Source organism: Opisthorchis viverrini (genome assembly GCF_000715545.1).
Source record: "Opisthorchis viverrini unplaced genomic scaffold opera_v5_116, whole genome shotgun sequence".
Classification (NCBI taxonomy): domain Eukaryota; kingdom Metazoa; phylum Platyhelminthes; class Trematoda; order Opisthorchiida; family Opisthorchiidae; genus Opisthorchis; species Opisthorchis viverrini.
Window position 1 is genome coordinate 98,543 of NW_008751772.1, and position 20,163 is coordinate 118,705.

General features: G+C 46.3%; 2 protein-coding genes across 2 annotated transcripts in view; one reads left to right on the plus strand and one right to left on the minus strand.

Annotated features, from left to right (window-relative positions):
* The window catches only part of T265_13894 (hypothetical protein), a gene marked incomplete at both ends in the record, with an annotated part of 69,505 nt that overhangs the window by 36,624 nt on the left and 12,718 nt on the right, over positions 1-20,163 (minus strand). Inside the window, 2 exons of the mRNA XM_009171030.1 lie at positions 839-1,515; positions 9,599-9,701. Coding sequence (XP_009169294.1) covers positions 839-1,515; positions 9,599-9,701 — 780 coding nt within the window. The remainder of the gene's footprint in view (positions 1-838; positions 1,516-9,598; positions 9,702-20,163) is intronic.
* Positions 12,443-20,163, plus strand: part of T265_05867 (hypothetical protein) — a gene marked incomplete at both ends in the record, with an annotated part of 10,611 nt that continues 2,890 nt past the window's right edge. Inside the window, 3 exons of the mRNA XM_009170996.1 lie at positions 12,443-12,451; positions 12,508-12,579; positions 19,414-19,549. Coding sequence (XP_009169260.1) covers positions 12,443-12,451; positions 12,508-12,579; positions 19,414-19,549 — 217 coding nt within the window. The remainder of the gene's footprint in view (positions 12,452-12,507; positions 12,580-19,413; positions 19,550-20,163) is intronic.

Below are 20,163 nucleotides of genomic sequence, written 5' to 3' on the forward strand. Positions count from 1 at the left end.
TGCACAGCTTATTGTAACCAGTTTCCCGCTAATCGGGACAGCGGGTCCCTCGGAAAGGACGGTACCCCCGGCTTTTTTCAGCCATGTTTCACGACGAATCGGAAATCACGGGATTACTTCTACGTAACGGAATCAAGAAAACGTGGCGCTCTAGAGAACAAAATACTGTTGGGTTGGCCCCCTTACTGAGATTATTCACATACGGATCAGTTTGGACTCATCGAGATCACAAAAACGGAACTGCTAAACATCTCCTTGGCTTTGGAAAAGTAGATGAGCAATGTGTGAGAATCCCAGTTACAATCCAGAACACAAGGAAACGAAAGGTAGTATTTTCGCGATCTCTTCTTCCGGTCATTGGGCTCAGCACAGTTCAGTAGTTGAAGCGTGAAATCATTCACCGGAGGGTCCAGAGTTCGAACCTAAACCCTGTATCTCGACTGCTCCTGCTTGGGCTTAGGCAACCTGGAAGTATCTCAACTCTCGTGCTTCTTTCGGGTCGCACCGACAGGGTGTGATTCTATTTGTTGCAGACTAAGAGCTCCCTTTGACTTTGGAATAAACAAAGAGAATTCCACGGCACAGTGGTCCGTGAATAGTGTTCAAACGCTTGATTGCGGGCTAGAAGCCCTTCCTCTGAGCTTGACAGTCGGATTACAAACGTTTTGTAAGGGAACATCGTCTGTGCGCAGTTACCTCTTCAACTGGTGACACAAACCGTTTCCAAACATCACGAACTGATCAACAGCCTTACGATCCAAAATACGGATTTTTCAACACTTCTTTCTTTCTAAACTTATAGGTAGCTCGACAGGGTCACAAACGTTGACAGACTCACTGTAATTCCACACCATTCACATCTGACGCCCGTCAGACATTCCGTAGACCAACAGGTCTTCCTGCACGCAGCACATTTGGAAGTCATCGGCAGATTTCCCTCCCTCCAATGATGGAAATGTGGCTGCGTTTTTTCTGGTCCGGTGCTTGCCCCATCGTCCGTCAAACATGTTGTTGCCAGTCGATTGGTTAATGCCAGGAGGTGACGATCCGGGGCGTCGGCGCTGAGCAAAGTGGATTCATTGCTAATCGGTCCGGTCGTGGATAAGGACGATGATTGGGCGGCGGGGGAGGAGGGTGAACCACGGAACGGGGGACCAAAGGCAGATTTAGGAGATTGGAATGCACTAGCCGGTTGAGAATTATCTCCGGAGTCCGTACTCTGTCCAAGCAAGTCATCTGTGGGGGATTTGAATGGTCGGGCTTGTGTCGAAGGAGAACTTACAGGGACCAGTTGTGTGGGACTTTTCGGCTGAGAGGAGTTCGAAAAAGAAAATGGGAAAGGGGGATGACCATTGTACAAAACGTTCAATAAAAAACCGAATGTATCAACCAGAGGGGCATTGGATGGCATGTGGAAACTTACTTTCAGTGCAGTGGTCATTGTGGATACGGCACATTGTTTACAATCCGTCGACGCAAAGTCCAGACACTCGTAGTGTGAATAGTACTCACAAACTGAAGAGAATGGAGAGCAAACGGAGCAAACGATGGTAAACATACGATTGTGTTCCAAGTCGATTGGTACTTTTGTCGTCACGGCAACCAGGTTCAAACACACCTATTTAGACAATCAACCCTGCGGAAAAATATGGGTTGGCCAACATGTTCTACACACTCTATGCCTGTCGGGAAGATAACACGAAGAAAATCAATAGTAATACAAAATCGGGGACTTCTTGGGTGGGTGGAAGGACACAGGGTGACTGGAAAAGATCATCAAACCGACTCGCTTAACACGAGACCGTCGCATTTAGATGCTCATGTAGGGAGGTGATGTGGAGCCCGATTATCAGCTGGATTGGCTACGAATTGTGCGTTTATTCAAAGGGAAGCCAGAACTAGTTTGCTAAGTCTCGCCGCCAACATCTGTGGGTGGATACGTGCCACCGTGCTTCCTCATTTCAGAACTAGACGATGGAAACATGAGGTTTGGAAGCCCGTTTATCGGAGTGGTTGAATCATTCAACGTTCAGTCACTAGTGAATTAGGAAACAGCGACCATATTCGTACGAATAATCCCCGGACTGACCACGATCCACGCGGAAACCGTTCTTTGATCTCTGCTCAGCAAATGGAAACAAGTCACCTGTCAAATATGAGATTTCACAACCAATTCTGGTCAGCAAACCTTGGAGAACGGAGCGATGCACACATGGGGGATGGAAGTTTTATAGGATAGGAAGACGATTGAATGACGCCAGAGTAGTTGTTCTGTGCACTTTTCGAATGCGCCAGCAGGAGTGACCAAAGATTGATCGATTTCACAGCTCTCAAGTGTCCTGACGGTTGCTATCAACTGTTATGTGTCGGGACGATTGAAGTAACCACTGACAAGTCTTTGAAAAGAACGATCATACTAGGCGAAGATGAAGCGTGGAAGAGCTTCTTGGAACAGCGCTTATTGAAGCTAGTTCGTCGCCGATCCTAGTCAAAATAGAACGGAATACGAACCACGCGGAAGTTCTGAAAAGTCTGAACAAGTTAAATCCTTAAGGTCATTTATTTTAGGTCTGTGATTTTGCGTAGTTCCGTGTGAATCCAGGAATTTCCACGCCCAATTCAGAGTGGCGTAAACAGAGAGGTGGCCAATCCTTGATTTGGCAGAGGGGTATGAAGGAGATCACGAAATAATTTGGTGCTGTCGGTGCTACTCGCCTTCCAGGATGGGGACCGCGTGATCCTCACTGTGCCTGGCTGGAGACATTGCAAGATATGGCCGCTAATCGATGTCAGTGGCGTTCTTGTTATCACCTTCCCCGTCCACCCTTACCCTTTTTTTTGCAATAAGGCTTTCCAATACATCGTAGTTGTAAGGCAGTGAAGCATCCGTGTTGAACACTGATGTCATGCTGTCGATGATGATGATGAGGCTTTAGGGAGGCTTTAGTGATCTCAAGCAGGGGTAGTGAGAAACTTATCAGTGAAGATCAGCAATGACATGGATAGGAAATGTTGTGCGTGAAAACACCACCCCCAGGAGGTTGAATTTTCAAGGTAGACTACGTCAGATTGCATATTTTTCACTTCCCAATCTGCAGAGACTAGTTTGGGAAAGTCGACAGTAAATGGTCACCACACTTATGCAGGCCGGAATGTCTCTATGATACATTGAATTTAATCGTTCTATGAATGATTCAACCAGAACGGTCCAGTATGGTAACTTCAGTAGAGTCACAGAGCTGACAAACTGCAGATCGATGATGATTTCGTGGGTAGAGAGACGGAGAGTAGCCATCTGGTGAGGTAATTGGTCCATTTACCGAATGTATTGCGCTGTGGTCTGTATTCCTTGCATTCGATTGCTTCATCAGCGATTTATTTCAGCCCCATTCTGATTGGTCCGATTGTGAGTTGTGTTACGTTGTGGTATTTGATAGCTTTCTTCCCTGGATCTCATCTGTCAGCTGTGAGTTTCGAGTTTGAGTCGTATTTCTACCCATCTGAGTTTGATTGGCCGGCCCAACATCCCTATTAGATGTAGGATTTTGGATTCTGATAGAGAGCAAATTCCTGGTGCTTCATTGGTTAATTCGATGTCTTCCTTGTCGAATCCTCTTTCTTCTCTCGCAAAACCGAATTAGTTAGCAAATGGGTTCGTTTCGCTAATTTGGTTTCAAGTAGAACGTGAGGTTGACGGAAACTCGGGGACTGTGCCTACTTGATGTGCCCCAAGAAGGGCGAAACCGGTCGTGGGCCATCAACGAATTTTCTGCAACCTTATGAGTAGAGCATAACGAATTTACTTCTTAATTCTCCTTTGATTTGGTCGTTCTGTGACTGTGTGGTGAAGATCTGAAAAACTGACTGCGCGTTCAGATTCTTCTACACATTTCATCACCAGTTTCCCATGCGACTCCAAGCTTTCTCGGCCATATTTCCAGCAGAAAAACGGGAACCTGGCCGGTGAATGCAGCTCATTCGATGTATGTGGCCGAACCAGCTGCGCGTCGCCTTGGTTGACAGGTTCCGCCGTTTGCCGCAGCGCCACACACCCGCCAAAGACACTTGCGCGCATGGCAAATACAGAGGGTGTATCCATTTAACTCCGTTGAGTAGAAGGTCTTCCTAGCTAGTTCCTCATCTGAGTAGAGGAAACCAGTCACCTCACACAGCTCGGGAAACTTTGGAGTCGATCACTAAGTCGTCACCTCAGAAACGTTTTGTTCTGCAGACACAAAGGACTTTTGATGCAGTTCATTTACCTGCAGTCAATAACCGAGTTCCGACAGTACGCTCCCTAGAAGAAGCCGCAAAATCCAGCCGATGTTCTTCAAAAGCTTGACCATGTGAAGTATCACCAGAGAACAGCACAGCTTCCAGCCATTCCAACTGTTCACGGGTAAAAACGTGTCCTTGAGGGTGTTGCCCAACTTCAAGCTCAAGTTTTCCCCCGCTTCACGCGGCGCTTCAGAAAATAATGGCATACATTTCACACGTGATCCTCGCTTCTTTCCGCTGGAAGCCTCGGCATCCAACAAGTGATCCCAGTCTTCGCCACCATCAACATCACTGTGGACACTGGTGGTTTACTATCGTACAGCCACAAGTACAAATCCCTAACCTGAATAAAACGAAAGATCGGATGGGAAGGGACCTGTCGCTTGCCCATCACAAGTATTCTGAGATGCCTACACGTTTCAACCTTCCGGACAGAAGCTGAGTTAGGCGGTATTTCTTGTTTTCTCGCTCGAAACCAGACAGAATCAGCACGTTCGTTCAAGGAGTCAGAATTGCTGATTGTTCAAGATATCCCATTCCGACGCCGCACTGTACAGAAGGTACAGATTGTGAAATTGAATCATCGGAAGGACAATTTGGGTTGACGGAAACTCAGGGAATGTGCGCTTACCTGATGAGCCCCAAGGAGGGCGAAACCGGTCGTGGGCTGTCGAAGAGTTTTCAGCAACACTGTTTTCTTTATTGAAACAGTTTCTTACAGTTTGTGGAGATTTTGGCCTCAAAGAGTTTCGCCTCTCGGAAGTTCACAACGCAGAACGACACCATCTACCAAGAAATGAACCAACGCTTTTCACCATCGCCATGTTCAGGGAAGAAGGCTCCCGGGGTCTGCGAAGATCTGATCATAAAGTCCTCGTTACGACGGAAAAGTGTAGTTTTGCCTAATGTCCCAACCCAGATAATGATGCGTTCTTTAGTGTCACCGAACTGCTGCTACTACCATGATAGGACGAAAGTAGGGCTCGATCAGACTCAAAGGTCACGTGACGACCGACCAATCAGTATGGAGGATAACAGTCCAGACAATCAAGACGTCTTACTAAACACCCAATCGTTTTGGAAAGCCAACCCGGCTAGAAGCAGACACATCGACCCACAGGGACCACCGCTCAACGCACAACCACTGACCCACCGACACGCCCCACTGCGCTCCCCAAAATAAACGCACTGATGATGTCATCTCAATTGGCGATGGAACGTTTCTAATCCAACTCCGCATCTAGACAAACAGTTTCTCTGCTCGGACGTAAAACCCTAAGTGAACTTTCTGACACTTTCAACTCTCGTTCATCACAAAGAGACAGCAATACGTTTTCTGCATAGCCACGAAGTGGTCCATCGGCAACGATTATGCCAACGTTTATGGCCACCGAATGACACTTTCAACTGTTTCTGACAGGTGGAGTTGTAATGCCCGACAGTGTCGGCAAGGAATCGGTTTTCGAAATGGAACTTGGCTGGAGCGGTCTAGGATGGAGTTTAGGGCATTAATTCTATTCATTTATTACTGGTTCAAAAATTTGGCAAAAATCAAATTCTATTCAGAGGAATTATCTCTTAGCCACACGATGGCTGTTGACTAAAAGATCTTTCTTCGCGAATTGTGCCTATGATGGCTTTTGCAGACTCCAACAGTTATCGGCGGCCTAGGTCTACACGTCGATATCGATAAAACGCTAATATCTGACCGTGAAAAACACGCGGGGCACGTCAACAAGATGTAGAATGAACGCCTGTGCGGCACACACCGATCCTTAGTGGACAGCTACTTGTGTGAGTTCGTTTGGATGCAAAGTTACCGAAAAACGGACTAAGCCAGACAAACTAATAATGACGTCCCAAGTTCACCCTCTTCAATGAGAACTAAAAGTGAAAATTTTATATTCCACATTTGTCTAATCTTTTTTTGTGCCGGGGGTTAATTTTTTGGGGGGCTTATCTGGAAAAGATCCCAACAGCCCACAGCTGGTTTTGCTCCTCTTGGGACTCGTAAGTTGGACGCAGTCCTGGAGGTTCTGACAAATTTATGTTCAACTTGACCACCAAACTTCCAGGTGATTCGCGGAGTAGATGCCTTTTGTTCCAAAAGTTTACCACTTTAGGTGGTCCTCGTCCAGAGTTATCAAAATTTATCGAACTCAGATACCCAAGTCAATTGAGCCTCGAGTTACTAAGTTCCTAAGTTACTAAGTTACTAAGTGTTCCACTGACAGGAAAGCTTGCAGTACGTGATGGGATGTTTACCGCAACAAGACCCTGTCTACGGATGTCGATAACCGGGTGGCTATTAATCTGTTCGTCGCTGAACTTGGTAGCGCACTTGTGGATCACTCCCACTAGACTCACCGGAGCTACCGTTGTAACGGTGGATACTACTGATGAGGCATGCAAGTAGTGTCTTCTCGTAAATTCGCTCGTTGGTCTCTTGAAAAGTGAGATCTATTATGGAATTCGTGGAGTCACTTTATAGTATTTGCTTGCATTTGAGTAACAGTCAATGAATATCGAGAAAAGTTCAGAAAAACGCATTCAAGGAGAAGATGGATGTTCAGTTTTGTAAACAAGATGCATGTGAGAGTTTTGCTCCCCTGACCAATAGTCTTCTTCAGTTGGTGTTTTTCTACCCAATTGTGATTGGTCGATGTACTGACCAATCAAAGTGGGCCTCCTGCTCGCTCGCCATGAATCCGTCCAATCGCAATGGTATCAGCGAGTCTGCCCGCAGATGAAGGACAGGTTTAGTAATTACATTTTCTAGAAATGTTTCAAATAGGTTAAAGTGAGTAACCGTGTTTCGACCTTGGCACACTGGAACCTAAACTAATCCCTGATCATCACTACCGCCATCATTAACGACAGAAATGTAAGTGCTAACATTCCAGGTTAAAATTGTGTAAGACCATATCAGTTAATCGAAATCGGTGGTGATATTTAAAGGATCAGAGTATTTGAACAGATTAAAGGCGGTTGTACTAGAGAGGTGACTGAGGCAGAGAAATAAGAATAGTTAGGAGAGATCTTCCTGGGCAGTGCTCACCATTAGACGAGTGAAATCCCCCTTTGCGAAGGTGATATAACGTTATGTTTTAACTGGAACAAAAAGTACTTTATCCTTCTGACTTTATTTGGACACCGTGAAATTTTATCTCCGAGAGTTCCTCCTCATATTTCCACATTTATCAAAATTTTTGTCTCCGAACGGAAAACATCTCCCCGCCTACCCAAAATGTCATCCCGGACCATTAGATCTGGAGAAAATTCTAGATTAGTTTTGCCTCGCCCATCACTGAGGACGAGTGCTTTTCTTCAGTTGTTATTAGATGAGAAATTGTGGATACCTTTGACGGTGAGATTCAAATGACTGACTAGGAGTTGGGTATCATTTATCAATTGCACTCCTGATAAGACAATGCTATTCTACGGTACATCGATCGCTATAATAATGGCCAATAAATACTCTTTGCTGGACAGTTGTTATTCATGAATAAAAGGTCAAATGTAAATTATTGTGGGGGGAGGCACGAGTGGATCAGGTAGAATACAAAGAAATGGCTCAGATGAAGGCTCATCTTAGAAGTATTGTCTGGAGCGAAAGTTGTTTGAAAAGTAACGCTCGTTTGAAGATGGTTCGTTTGCTGATACGACCATCTGGTTGTGATCGAAACACGGGGGAGGGAGAGGCAAGTACCCTACCGCATGATTTGTTCTGCTTCGCTCATCAAGCTTCGGCCCATGAAGGCTTTTCTCTCCTTGTTGTCGTGAAGTCTTTGAATTCCGAGAACATGTGCCAAGGTGATTCACATTCAGATTGTGAATGCATCCAGATGATCGTTTTAGGCACCACGGGGCCGGCGAGGCCACAATCACGGTAAACTCTGTGCGCACACTCTGTTTGCGTCTTGTCTACACAACCTTTTACGTTCTGAGTACATAGGCGCAGTTCTGCACTTGCTTGTCAATTAACAGAGCACTCAAACGAATTTTTTTATTTGAGCCGTGTAGATACTTCAAATGTGGAAGTTCCTACCGGTGGAGAATTCTCCCTTGGAGCTTGATCAAAACGATCGTGTTAGTGGGAACTTTGTCGAGCAGAGAGTCGTCGCAGAGGAAGTGTGTTACGTAACCTTCATCTCCTGCTCACGGCATCCACTTCTGTCATTCAGTAGTTGGCAAGCGATAAGCTGCCAAACAGCTCATCGATCGATTATAGCTGGACGCTCGTGACTTCGTGAGTGGGCGTTTGTCGGACAATGTTGGCGGGCCACATTGGTCTCGCGTAGAGAGCTTAGAGGACGGTGGAAATTGCACCAATGACGTACGTTCGTCTATTTTTAAGTGGATACACAATTCTGTTCAAAGCCAAAACTAACAGCTCCTGGTAAAGATGACCAGCACAGAAGTGAACTCATGATATCCCAATAGTCTAGGTTGTTATTCCACCCCGGTTTCCACATCTAAGTTTTTAAATGCCCCTATGGAGGCCTCCGAAACTGCAACTAGAGTGAGAACTTTTCACGGCCAAATGGCAGGGTTTGTTGCCTTGGTTACATTGCTTTTTGACATGACGATAGTGTACAAAATTGAGAAACTATCTTTATAAAATGAGTGATCATTCAGCTGTTATACTCCTTTGGGACCTAGGTGTCACGCTTCCTGCAGGAAGCACAAGGGAAGAGCTATTTCCAGGTTATCCAAGTCCAGACAAGGGAAGTCGAGATGTCGAGGTTGGGCTCGAAACACGGACCTTCGGATCAGTAAACTCACAACTCATATCAATCTCGAGATATCACCCCAAGTGATGTAATCATGTATTTGATGCAGGACTTAAACGTAATGTCATTTTGGAATCAACTTCGGGACTTGTTGTTCCCCAGAAGGGTGAAAGCCCATTGTGAAATGATCGGTGGTCAAGCGAAGCTGAACTATCTGGTTCGAACAACCCAACTGGTGTTTCCGAACAGCTCAAAACAATTCGATGAGCTCATGTGCAGAGATTTGTTTGCGGTTGGCCGATGAGGAAAGTCCCTTACGTAGACAAAAGTAGTTGAGATTCTGGGGTCGGGTTCGAACCATGGACCTCTCGGTCAGTAACGTCGCAGTTGAATCAGTCAGTCGCGTTGTTGCTTAGTCATCAGCCTTTACGGCTCTGAAACTTGGTTGTTTAAACAGACCGCACTTGTCTACCCAGCCTCATTGCCTCATGGTACATCCGACATTTCGAAATGAACTTCCTTGACCATGTCACCTCGAAAGGTTTTTTTCAACGATGGTTCGACTGCATGAAGTCAGAATAACTCACTTTCACACCGTAGGGCCAGGAGGTCATCCACCCGCTTGCGACAAACGTTGCAAAACTTTCGTTTGAAATGACCGATCTCGGACCAGCAGTGGGGTACAGGATCCTGTGTAGGGGGGAAGGAGAATGTCGGGAGGAAATGTGAGTGGTAGTTATACTACTGAAATGGAAGTCCATTACACAAATCCGTTTATTGCTTCAAAGCACGACAGTCTCGAGTCAAATGAGTGCCATATGTACAATTGCGTCCACTTGACTGGTCCCGTTTATAATCGCGAGGTCCCCTCGGTTCATGTGACCTTTTAAAGCACGGTTAATGGTTATTGTTTCCACAGTGAGTGGATTTGGACTAGCATAACGGGTGTGGGGTGAAAAAGTTAGTCGACTTTTCCAATATGCCATCAAATGTCTAACCGAAATTGTCAATTAGGCGGAAATTCAAAGCGGGCTTGCATATTTAGATTTCAAACACGGGAAAATCGATACCGCGGGAAAATAAGGAAAACTTTGCCCAAGGTTTTCGGTCTTCACCAGGTGGGAAAAGTTAGGAATTTTTATCCGCCTATCTCATCAGTCCACGAGTTTTCGTCAACATTATGTTCTACTTGAACTAAAAAGGTCTAAAAGAGGAAACAGCGTCGGACTCTACGAAGTGACAACATATCTGTCAACTCCACTGAGTAGTAACTCGTTCATAAACCGGTACTCAGCTTGTACCCCTAGCGTTGCGATAAACCAGTGAGTTCTTAGTGGAGTCACGTGATGTCATCACCACCTTTTCTGTCCAAGCTGGAGCCGGAAGAACGTAATCGGAAATCTGGAAATTGGGAACGACTTTGGGGTAAGCAGAATTGAACGAATAGGTGTAGTCCTCGGTAAAAAGTCCAATCGCTCACACCGTGCATTCCATCTCCGAAAGAACGCAGTCACTGGCGTCTGCGAATGACAGACATCTATAACGTGTGAACACTGCTCATGGCGATACGTCAACATCGAAAGTTGAAGCAAATTTCCCTGAGAACGATCGAAAGATGGCCGACCCGTGAAAATGAAACAGCTCCAAACACTTGGTCGACGACAGTGTGCGTGTGAAGGAGTGGTGCCTATGCTACTGATAGTGAGTAGGGCTTACAACGGGAGATTGCACACGCTACAGTCTCACCTTCACTTCAGTCTGAAGTACAAGCTATTTTCTAAGGCGAACCACTATTGCCATAAGGTTTGCTAGGGAACGAGAGCAACTACTTTCAAGCCGACCACAATAGCATCTTCACGCTACAAGCTACAAAAAAGCGGGTCGATATTCGAAACGTCGAATTAGATTGTCCGGGCGTAACACACTACTTGTAAATCCCAAGCGTTCTCAGCAGCCTTATGAGTAGCGGGTAACGTCTAAACTTGGTCCATTATTTTTCAATCTACAAACGTTTTGCAACCCACGTGAGACCTTGAGAATTACAAGGTCAGTGGTTGGCGGTCGGGTGACTTTTCTTGTCGCCTGATTTTCCGCCCATCCTGGCGTGCGCACAAAAATAAACGTTCGAAACAAATCAGCCTCCTAGACTTGCCAAATTTGATTAGGTAGTTCGAGAACAGCACATCGGCTCTTAGATGCGAGCAGCAAGCGAAAAATAAAGCTAGGGTAACCACTAGCTGAGGTAGCAATTATCAACGGCTATCGGAATATCCTAACGGAAGTGGAGTTGTTCCAACAGTTTTTGCAGCCGGTATCATTGGACGCCCACGCCATCCCGGCATTTTATTTTCAAGGCCTTGTTGCCGTCACCGATCTCCATCAGAAACCGGTCTATCGATCGTTATATCGGGATGGACTTGATCATATGCGGGTGTCTCAGTTAACCTACTCGTCATTTTCGACCGCCCCAGGAGTCCAAACGATAAGTACTTTTTGTTTTCCCACTGAGCTTCACTAGCTCCATGATTCTTACTCAAGAAGCATTCGAATCCGTGTCGAGTTCTCGGAAAGAAAGAAAAAGCCGTTCACTTGTAGCCCCTTTCGGTGCCTAGCTGCAGTACTAACGAAAGGAGGAACCAGGGCTGGCATACTGCCACACTGTCCACCTATAGACAGGAGCAGTCGAGATGCTGAGGTTCGGTTCGAATCACGAACCTTTCAGTCCGTAAGCTGACGAGTGAACTACGCTAACTGCAGTGCCCTGACACAAAATCTCTACAAAAACCGTACACAACCTCTTCATATGACAGCACGAATCTGCAAGGCTCGGGCCGCGTTTGCTAATTTGAGACACCTATGGCGTCAGAGTGGTTTATCCCTGAATCTCGAGGGACGTGTGTATCAAGCTAAAGTGTGGGTTCTTTTTGCTGTATGGCTGTGAGACCTGGCCTGTTCGAGCAGCGGAAATGAGACGTCTTCAGGTGTTCGACAATCGTTGTCTCAGAACCATAGCTCGTGTGGGTTGGTGTTGGCGAATCCGTAACGAGGCAGTTACAATGCGCGTTTTCAGTTGTGCAACGGGTACTTCCATTGAAGAATGTGCCAACATCAGATGCTGCCTTGGTTGTGACATGTGTTACGTATGCCGAACAATCGTTTGCCGAAGAAAGTGCTGTTTTCCATGCCCACCATAGAGTGGCGGAAGCAGAGAGGTGGTCAACCCTTGGCTTGGCACAAGGGTACGAAAGAAATCACGAAACCTTTGGGTGCTGTCGTGCTATTCGCTTTCCAGTGTGGGGAACGCGTGATCCTCACTGTGCCTGGTTGGAGACGCTGCAAGATATGACTGCCAACCGACGTCAGTGGCGTTCTTGTCGTCAGTTTCTATCCAGATCGCCTGAGTGAATGTTTGGAGGTGTAGGCACCTCGGAATGATTGTGGTAAGCTAGCACTAAGTCCATTCCTGTCCACCTTTACTCTTTTCTGTACAATAAAGCTTTCAAAAAAATCATGGTTGTACGGCAGTGAAGCATCGGTGTTGAACACCGATGTTATGCTGTCGATGATGGTGATGATGATTTAGTTCCAGCTGTCCACCTCCCTGGAAGTCCCAGAATGAGAGTGCAGTGCACTACTCATAACGTCACTGAAAACTCTCCGGTTTCGCCCTTCTTGGGGCTCATCAGGTAGCCGCAGTCCCCGAGTTTCCGACAACCGTGTGTTCTACTTGTGCCCTCAAAGTTGGGCAGATTTCGACAAAAACATTTATTTACATATCAATTTGGTTTTGACGGGAAACTCGCATTGAACTCAGCTGAATCTTTCCTTCAAGACACTCTTCTCCAGCTGAATGTGCGGCACAGGCCACCTCCGATTGGTACGAAATGCCAGTCGCTTAAGAACATCATAAACGAGATATTCAACTGGGTTCCAAGTTAGTATCCCGTCAAAACCAAATTGGTATGCAAACGCGTGTATTTCGCTTGTCTCTAGAAGATTTTCAGAAACAATTGTAATGAAATAGGGCATTCATAACGTCTGCTCGAAAGAAGTCGATAGCCTGGCAATCCAGAAAAGCCCAAAGGTGCGCGACAGCCATTTCATTCTTGTTGAGACTCATCGGCAATACGTGCCTCTCTAACCCATAGCTGAATTCGAGCGTGCGCTCAACAGCTGAGCTGGCCATTAATGGTTGAGCAGCGTTGTGATCAGTTTCTCCCCCTCGCTGTGCTCAAACCAACCGTGGATTGGCAACGGAATAAGCTAAATCACACAGAAAGTTGTCCTTACGAATTTGAAGGAATCGGAGTGGTGTGCTCGAAAGTTGAAGAAAAAAAACATGAAGTACATGTGAGAACGGAAGGATTAATCATACAGGTGTCATCATTTAGGAGCTCTTATGACAAAGCAAGTGGCTGTGAACTCTCGTCTAAACAATCGTTCTCGTTTCCTGGTGCAAGTATCCCACATCAATGGGGAGAAGCGCCGGAGTCCAGTTTTGCTGTTTTTAGAGCTCATCAGCAGGGATCTGAACTCCGGATATCTGACATGAGAGGCGAGCTTCTTAGCACTACTCTACCAGGCGTCGGACAAAGCAATCACATCACTCAAGCGTGAGCGCGTCCAATATGCGTTGGCTTACACACTCGTTTCGGATGTAAGATGTCCGAAGTTCGAAACTCGGCATAACCAAGGATATGTGCCGACTCATGAGCTCTAATAAAAGCGAAACTCGAGTCCCTCCACTATGATGGGGGATCACCAGAACAGTTGCGCTACATCACGATGAGGATTATTCATATGAGACGGATATGAACGTGGGTTCTCAATGTTCCAATAACATAATCGAGTGAATGCTCATTCTCGTGGTACGGTAAGCCGTCCAGCTGTAGCATCCTCTTGGTGCCCAACTGCTATGTCATCAGAATGGAGCACGAGGGCTGGGATGCTGTCAGGTTGCCCTGGTCTAGACAGGGGAAGTCGAGCGGCAGAAGTCGGGTTCAAACTAGGGACCTTCTGGCCAATAAATTCGCAATCTTGTTGTTTTTGTCTTTGCTTAGTATTATTAATATTGTAGAGGATGCTTTTTATGCGAAGGGTTTCATTCCTACAGTGTTTTGTCAAGAGACCAAAGCACATCAGTGTTTTGTGTGGCTAAGCCCCTGTCTCACGGGTTGCCCCATAAGTTCTGCGTTAGTTGCGGCATTCAATCTGTGGTGAACTTGAGATAAATCTACCAGTCCCGTGGACGACATAAAAAAATACCGCGGGAAATTGATGGCGAACTGATCAAATTCAGTCCAGTAAACAACGGCTGCTGTCTTGTTTAACACTTCCCTGCATATCTGGTTACCGAACTTCGGCTCTCTCAAAAGTCTGGTGTGCACGACTCATTGCACGCGATTGGTGCAGCGAAGTCTGGTGTGCTACAGCACGACTCATTGCACGCGATTGGTGCAGCATCGCGTCCGTACACCAGATGGGAAATGAGTATTTGAACTACGATCGATTGTGTCTTGAGTTCGGAAGCCAGTGACAGACTCGGTGTGTTAGCGTACGTGTGCGCGTGTGCGTGTCTGTGTGCGTCGTGCGTGTCTGTGTGCGTGCGTGCGTGCGTGTTTGCGTCCGTGTTTGCGTGTTTGCGTACGTGCGTGCGTGTGTTTTGCGTGTATGCGTGTGTGTGTGCATGCATGTGTGTGTGCATGCGTGTGTCTGTGTGAGGGTGTGTCCGTGCACGTGTAGATGGAATTAAGAGCGCGCGCTGTACGAATGGATTTGTGTGGCTACGCGACTAAGAGAAGTCATGTGCATTGGACATGTGGAGCGCACTTAATTTTCAAGGTCCTGAGGACAATGACAATGTGACTGTGCGAGGTGGGTTTGTAATCGAATTCTACCAACATCATCTGCATCAGTTCAGATGCGCATACAGCTATCGTTCCAACAGATTACGAACCAGTTCAAGGGGCCATTCCGTGACCACGAAAGTGTCCTACAATAAATGAATTAAAAATTGTAAGAAAAAGCCCAGTTTGCCCTAGTCAGATCATCACCAGGTATTATTCCAGGAAGTCCAGATGAAACAACCAGAGTTGACTGGGCATCGGTTGCTTTTATGCGCCTGCGCCGGCTTTTCGTGTCCCTCTTTCACCTTGATGGGCCAGTCGATGGCTGCATTCATGGGTCAGCCAGCGCAGTCGGCACTGAGACCATGAGAAATTAATCCGTTTGCAGATGGCACTAAGATAAGGAGAAATCCATCCATTTGCAAACACCCCAACAAGGATCGATCCACTGTTTCCATCAGTCCTGAGGGCTCTTACAGACTGCGCTAGTGACTAAAAGTGGCCGCTCAGTCAACTCTTTCACACGGGATTTTCGCGTTCGGCAACCACTTAGCAGAATCTCTCGCACCGGTGCGTTGTACATACGGTTGGTCATCGTCACACAATGCTTGGGTCCAAACAGCGTGACCACCTGATTTCTGTATTGAGAAAGCAGCTAAAAAAACTATGCCGTTTTCTCTGAAGCTACGACCGTGGTTCCAATGTTGGTGAGCGGGGATGTTGATGCTGGCCAATGTAATCCCAGATTTAAGTCACCGATAAGTTCTCCTGTGACAACTGTTTGTGGATGTCGTCCACAACGAATCTGAACAAACAGACAGGTTGGACAGTCTTGTCGNCCGATGCGAAGGGAAATGAGAGTTCGCCATAGTCTCGGAATTGCTAAGAAAAACCTCTCGTCAACGGGTCACGTTTAAATTTGACAATCATATCAGTAGGGTCTTCATGGAAGTCCAACAACATATAAGTAGCCAGATATTGGTTCGCTAAACGTTCTTTTCGTACGTGGGATGAACGAGTAAGAGCCTGCCCCCTGTCTTTTCCAAACGACACCAAGAACTAAGCCATTTGGCCACGTTCAACAGTATATTTAACTCGTACCCAGAAAGGATATAGCGTCACCCATCCTTCAGTCACACAAACCACATCACGTGGTCACCTATCGACTGCTTACTCGAGTGACCGCTTCTCAGACGGAAGATTCAATCTTCTTGTGGAATTGTTTCCAATCTGAGCTACTTACAACTTGTTGGTAGTATAAGAAGGCTTAATAATTTCCAGTGGAGAGTTCGTCCTGTAAGTGAAGCCAATCTGTGCTGAAGAGCTTGCCACTTTTATCTATTCCGGACAACAGATCCGCCCTGAGCCTGGTATTTTAGGGGATCAAGTAACGGTTATTGATTTCTCGTTGCTCTTTATGTCTTCATTTCTGAAACAGCATTGGTATAGACTAGTGAAACGAAATCGGTAGCCGATGGGTTTTGAAATGGCGTCGTGGACCGTGGTGGTCCACTGTCTTATCCACTCGGTCATCCGAAGGGAGGAGACAGGAAAGAAACAGCGTCGTAGGTTGCTAGGCGGAGCAGTTTCACCGTAGACACACCGAGCTTTTGATCAAGTTCGGTCTGCAACGTGATCTCGTACTCACGCCGAGACATCCACGCGGCAGCTTTGGGTGAAGACACCGACCGGGCCGATGTTTCGTTCTGACAGACGGCTGTATGTATACAGTATAAAAAAAATCTGGTCCTCAACTGCCCGTTGGCGCTTGATACCAAGTTTCAAGTTTCCGTCAAGTAGATTTCGGCTCACCTAATGCGATTGTCATATTTCCTCACGCTCAAAAGAAACTTGCAGAAACTAGCTTGTTTTATGAGAAATTTCTTAGAACAATGAATAGATATTTCGCATTGATTTCGTATTTCCACGTTCAACGGTATCATTTATCTTGTTTCACCTAAGGTCCTTGGCTTGTTCGCTGAGCTGGGCACCATTTGAGATGGCATCATCAATGTTTTGTTAGGGGGCGTAGCGATGGGTCAGTGGTAGAATGAAGCTCGTGGTAGGCTATTTTGTCCAGGAGGACAAAGGCCAACGTTGCACCCTTTGTCACAGAATAGTACAACTACCAGTCTCTGTTCACTGGTATCCTCCACACCCTGAATAGCACAAGGCCGTCTGACAATTCACACTGCTGTTCTGTGCCTAGCCATTGTTCAGCGACGCAGTTTGCACAGATTAGGACGACAGCTCTGCTACAAAGTGCACATAACCGTCGGAGTAGAGCTCAGGAGTACGTTAGGTGGGAACTGATGTGATGTGTTGTGTTATCTTTGCATCTGTGAAGGCAACTGAGTTGCCATTTGTTCACAGGGTTCCAACCCAAGAATAAGTTGTGTTGGTCACGTGCAGAAGGCGTCGGGAAGTTGTCCTTGGACAGGACAGCCAATCGATCACTCGTTCATTCGTGTGCCACAGCACATCCGTGTTTATTCTGGTGAGTACTATTCACATGTCTTGTTTGATAACAAAATACAGCAGGTTTAGATAAAACCACCCAAAAAGTCAATAAAACTGCCGGTTTCGTCTTACTTGGGGCTCACCAGGTAGGCCACATTCAGAGTTCCCCTAATTTTGTTTAAGAACACTCATTTGGCTTTAACGACAGAACCAGCCGAATCTCAACTGCATTCCTCTTTGTGACACTTCTTATCTGAATGTGCTTCTGAACAGCTGTCTCGAGGAGAATATAAAGTTGACGGAAAGTCGCAAACTTCGGATAAGTATCAAGAAGGACAAGACGGGTCGTCAAATGTCGAGGAGAATTCAGCCACCACGCACTTTTTTTCGGACCTGAAGTTCACATTCCTCTGCTCCTTGGTGAACCAACCAGAGCACGGAGAGCCTTTGGCTATGCACCGGACAAGACAGCTGTTACTGAAACATCCGTCAACCTGCCGATTTCACGCCGCCTTCGTTGTTGGTCCACTCTGCAACGCTGTTTGCCCAGGGCAAACCGATGGCCACCTGTCAGTGCATTTTGCTAGCTAGGACCCTCTGGTCAACAGCTCGCCAGTTTAACACAGCACCTCAGAATTTTATGGGCTATACTGAGGAACAATCTGGTCAGAGTTGGCGAAACGGCGCAAGTGTTGAGCAACCATCCATCGATTCCAGTACTTACCAACCTTAGGTAATCGACTGCTCTGAAACACACCTATTTCGAACCCGTAACATAACCGTTCGGCGACGAGCACCAGGTCAGCAATGTGATTGGCTAAACCTGGACAAGATACAGTGCCGCTCATCCTCCGATCACAGAAACCACATCACGTGGTCACCTATCGACTGCCTACTCGAGTGACCGCTTCTCAGACGGAAGATTCAATCATCTTGTGAATTGTTTCTAATCTGAGCTACTTACAAATTGTTGGTAGTATGATGAGATTTGGCGATTTTCAATTGTAGTGCAACCGAAACTAGTCCTAACTGCGAGTTAATCACACCACTGATCCGCCTCTTGAAAATAGTGTTATCCTGCGGGTGTGCTCAAGGTGTCCTAGTTCAGCGGAGCGATTCATGAAGCGATATACGTACACTTCAAAGATCTTGGTACTTGCCTTTTTTCTGCTTGGGCAGAGAGTAAGCTGGTGATCGCGGAGGCTTACATATAGGAGCCATAACCTATGGGGTTTCACATCTACCCTCAGTGTTCATGTAACTTCAATCAGTGCTCGGTCTAGAGCCCCCTATTATGATCCGTATATCTGAATTTTCGGTTGTATCCACTGGTTTAAGGATACTCAACTGTCTGGACAGGCTGAAACTCGGAGCATGTGCACAGAGGTCGCATGGGTTTCCGCGGACTCCGGCCTAATTCGACATGTAGACAACCATATTCCAATTAGGATTTAATCAACAACTGTATCGATTTTCAGACATGTTTTTGTGATTAGGGGTCACTGAAACCCGAGAAAGATGTAACGTTAAACGAGTAATGAAGAGAGAACTTAAGTTGGGTTCACCCAGTTTGCACGACATAGCTAGTTTTAATCGCGGTCGATCAAAGGGAGTTCAGGAACCAAGTCACCTTGGAAGTTAGTATACTCTGAGGTTTCATTGATCTATTCTTGTAAGACCGGATAAATGATCTCCAGCCGTTTTTCCAACCGCCCATTTAGTTGCCCTCCTAACACACGCTATGCGCGTCACGTGCGAGGCAGCCCAGGCGCTCGATCACATGACCCCTAGATCACCTTGGGATTAGTCTCATCGATCAACAATCGTGCTCTCAAAGTCTTGTAAATAGATATACAAACATGAGATCAATCGTTGTGTTTTTGTTCTGATTTGAAATGAAGGTGGGAACAGCAGAAAGAACTTACGCGGATCAGGAAAGGTACAATGCAGGTGCAGGCCGAGACCACCAATCGCATGCATTTCTCGTGAGCCAAAAAGTTGCATACTGTGGAGTAAACGAGAACAAGACGAATCAATCGATGCGTATTTTAGTCAAATTTGATTAGCAAAAACGTAAAGAAGTTTGGTTTATCGAGAAATACACTCCTTTGCAAATCAACTTGCTTTTCACGACAGATCCAACCGAATCTCTCGTTTATGATGTTCTACAACTGAATGTGCTGCACACGGGCCGCCTCATGTTTCAGTTGGCACGATATTCGAGATATCGCAGTATATTCTCATAAAGGTAACTACTCACAAGGTTGCTGAAAACTCAAAGACAGCCGACGACCCGTTTCGCCCTCCGCGGGGCTCATCATGTAGGCACAGTCCCTGAGTCCAATTTGGGTTCAAGTAGATCATGAGCTAGACGGAAACTCGGGGACTGCGTCCACCTGATGAGCCCCAAGATAGGCGAAACCGGTCGTGGGCTTTCGAGGAATTTTTCAGCAACCTTGTGAGTAGTTTCCCTTATGAAAAGTTCGGTTTCTGATTTTGAGGGTTGTGCTAGGAGAATGGTAGCAAATAATTATGGGAAAGTGACAGAATCAAGAAGAAAATAGATGTTAAAAGGTTTCCGAAACCAACTGAATGTATTCATACATCAGACGGCATCTGAGCAGTTACAACCATCATGATTGCAAAAGTAGAATGCCGGACGTGTCGGATCATGGCTGACTTGAAAATAATGGCCTCGTTCCACCATCTCAGCGACAGAGTACGAGTGCCTTCAAATTGGATATCGGTCTGGAAAATTCCCAAGAATCGCAAAGACACATGTTACGAAAGAAATGATGTCTGAAAGACAAGCCGAAACCCGGACATTTCCTCTTCCGATTGTTGTG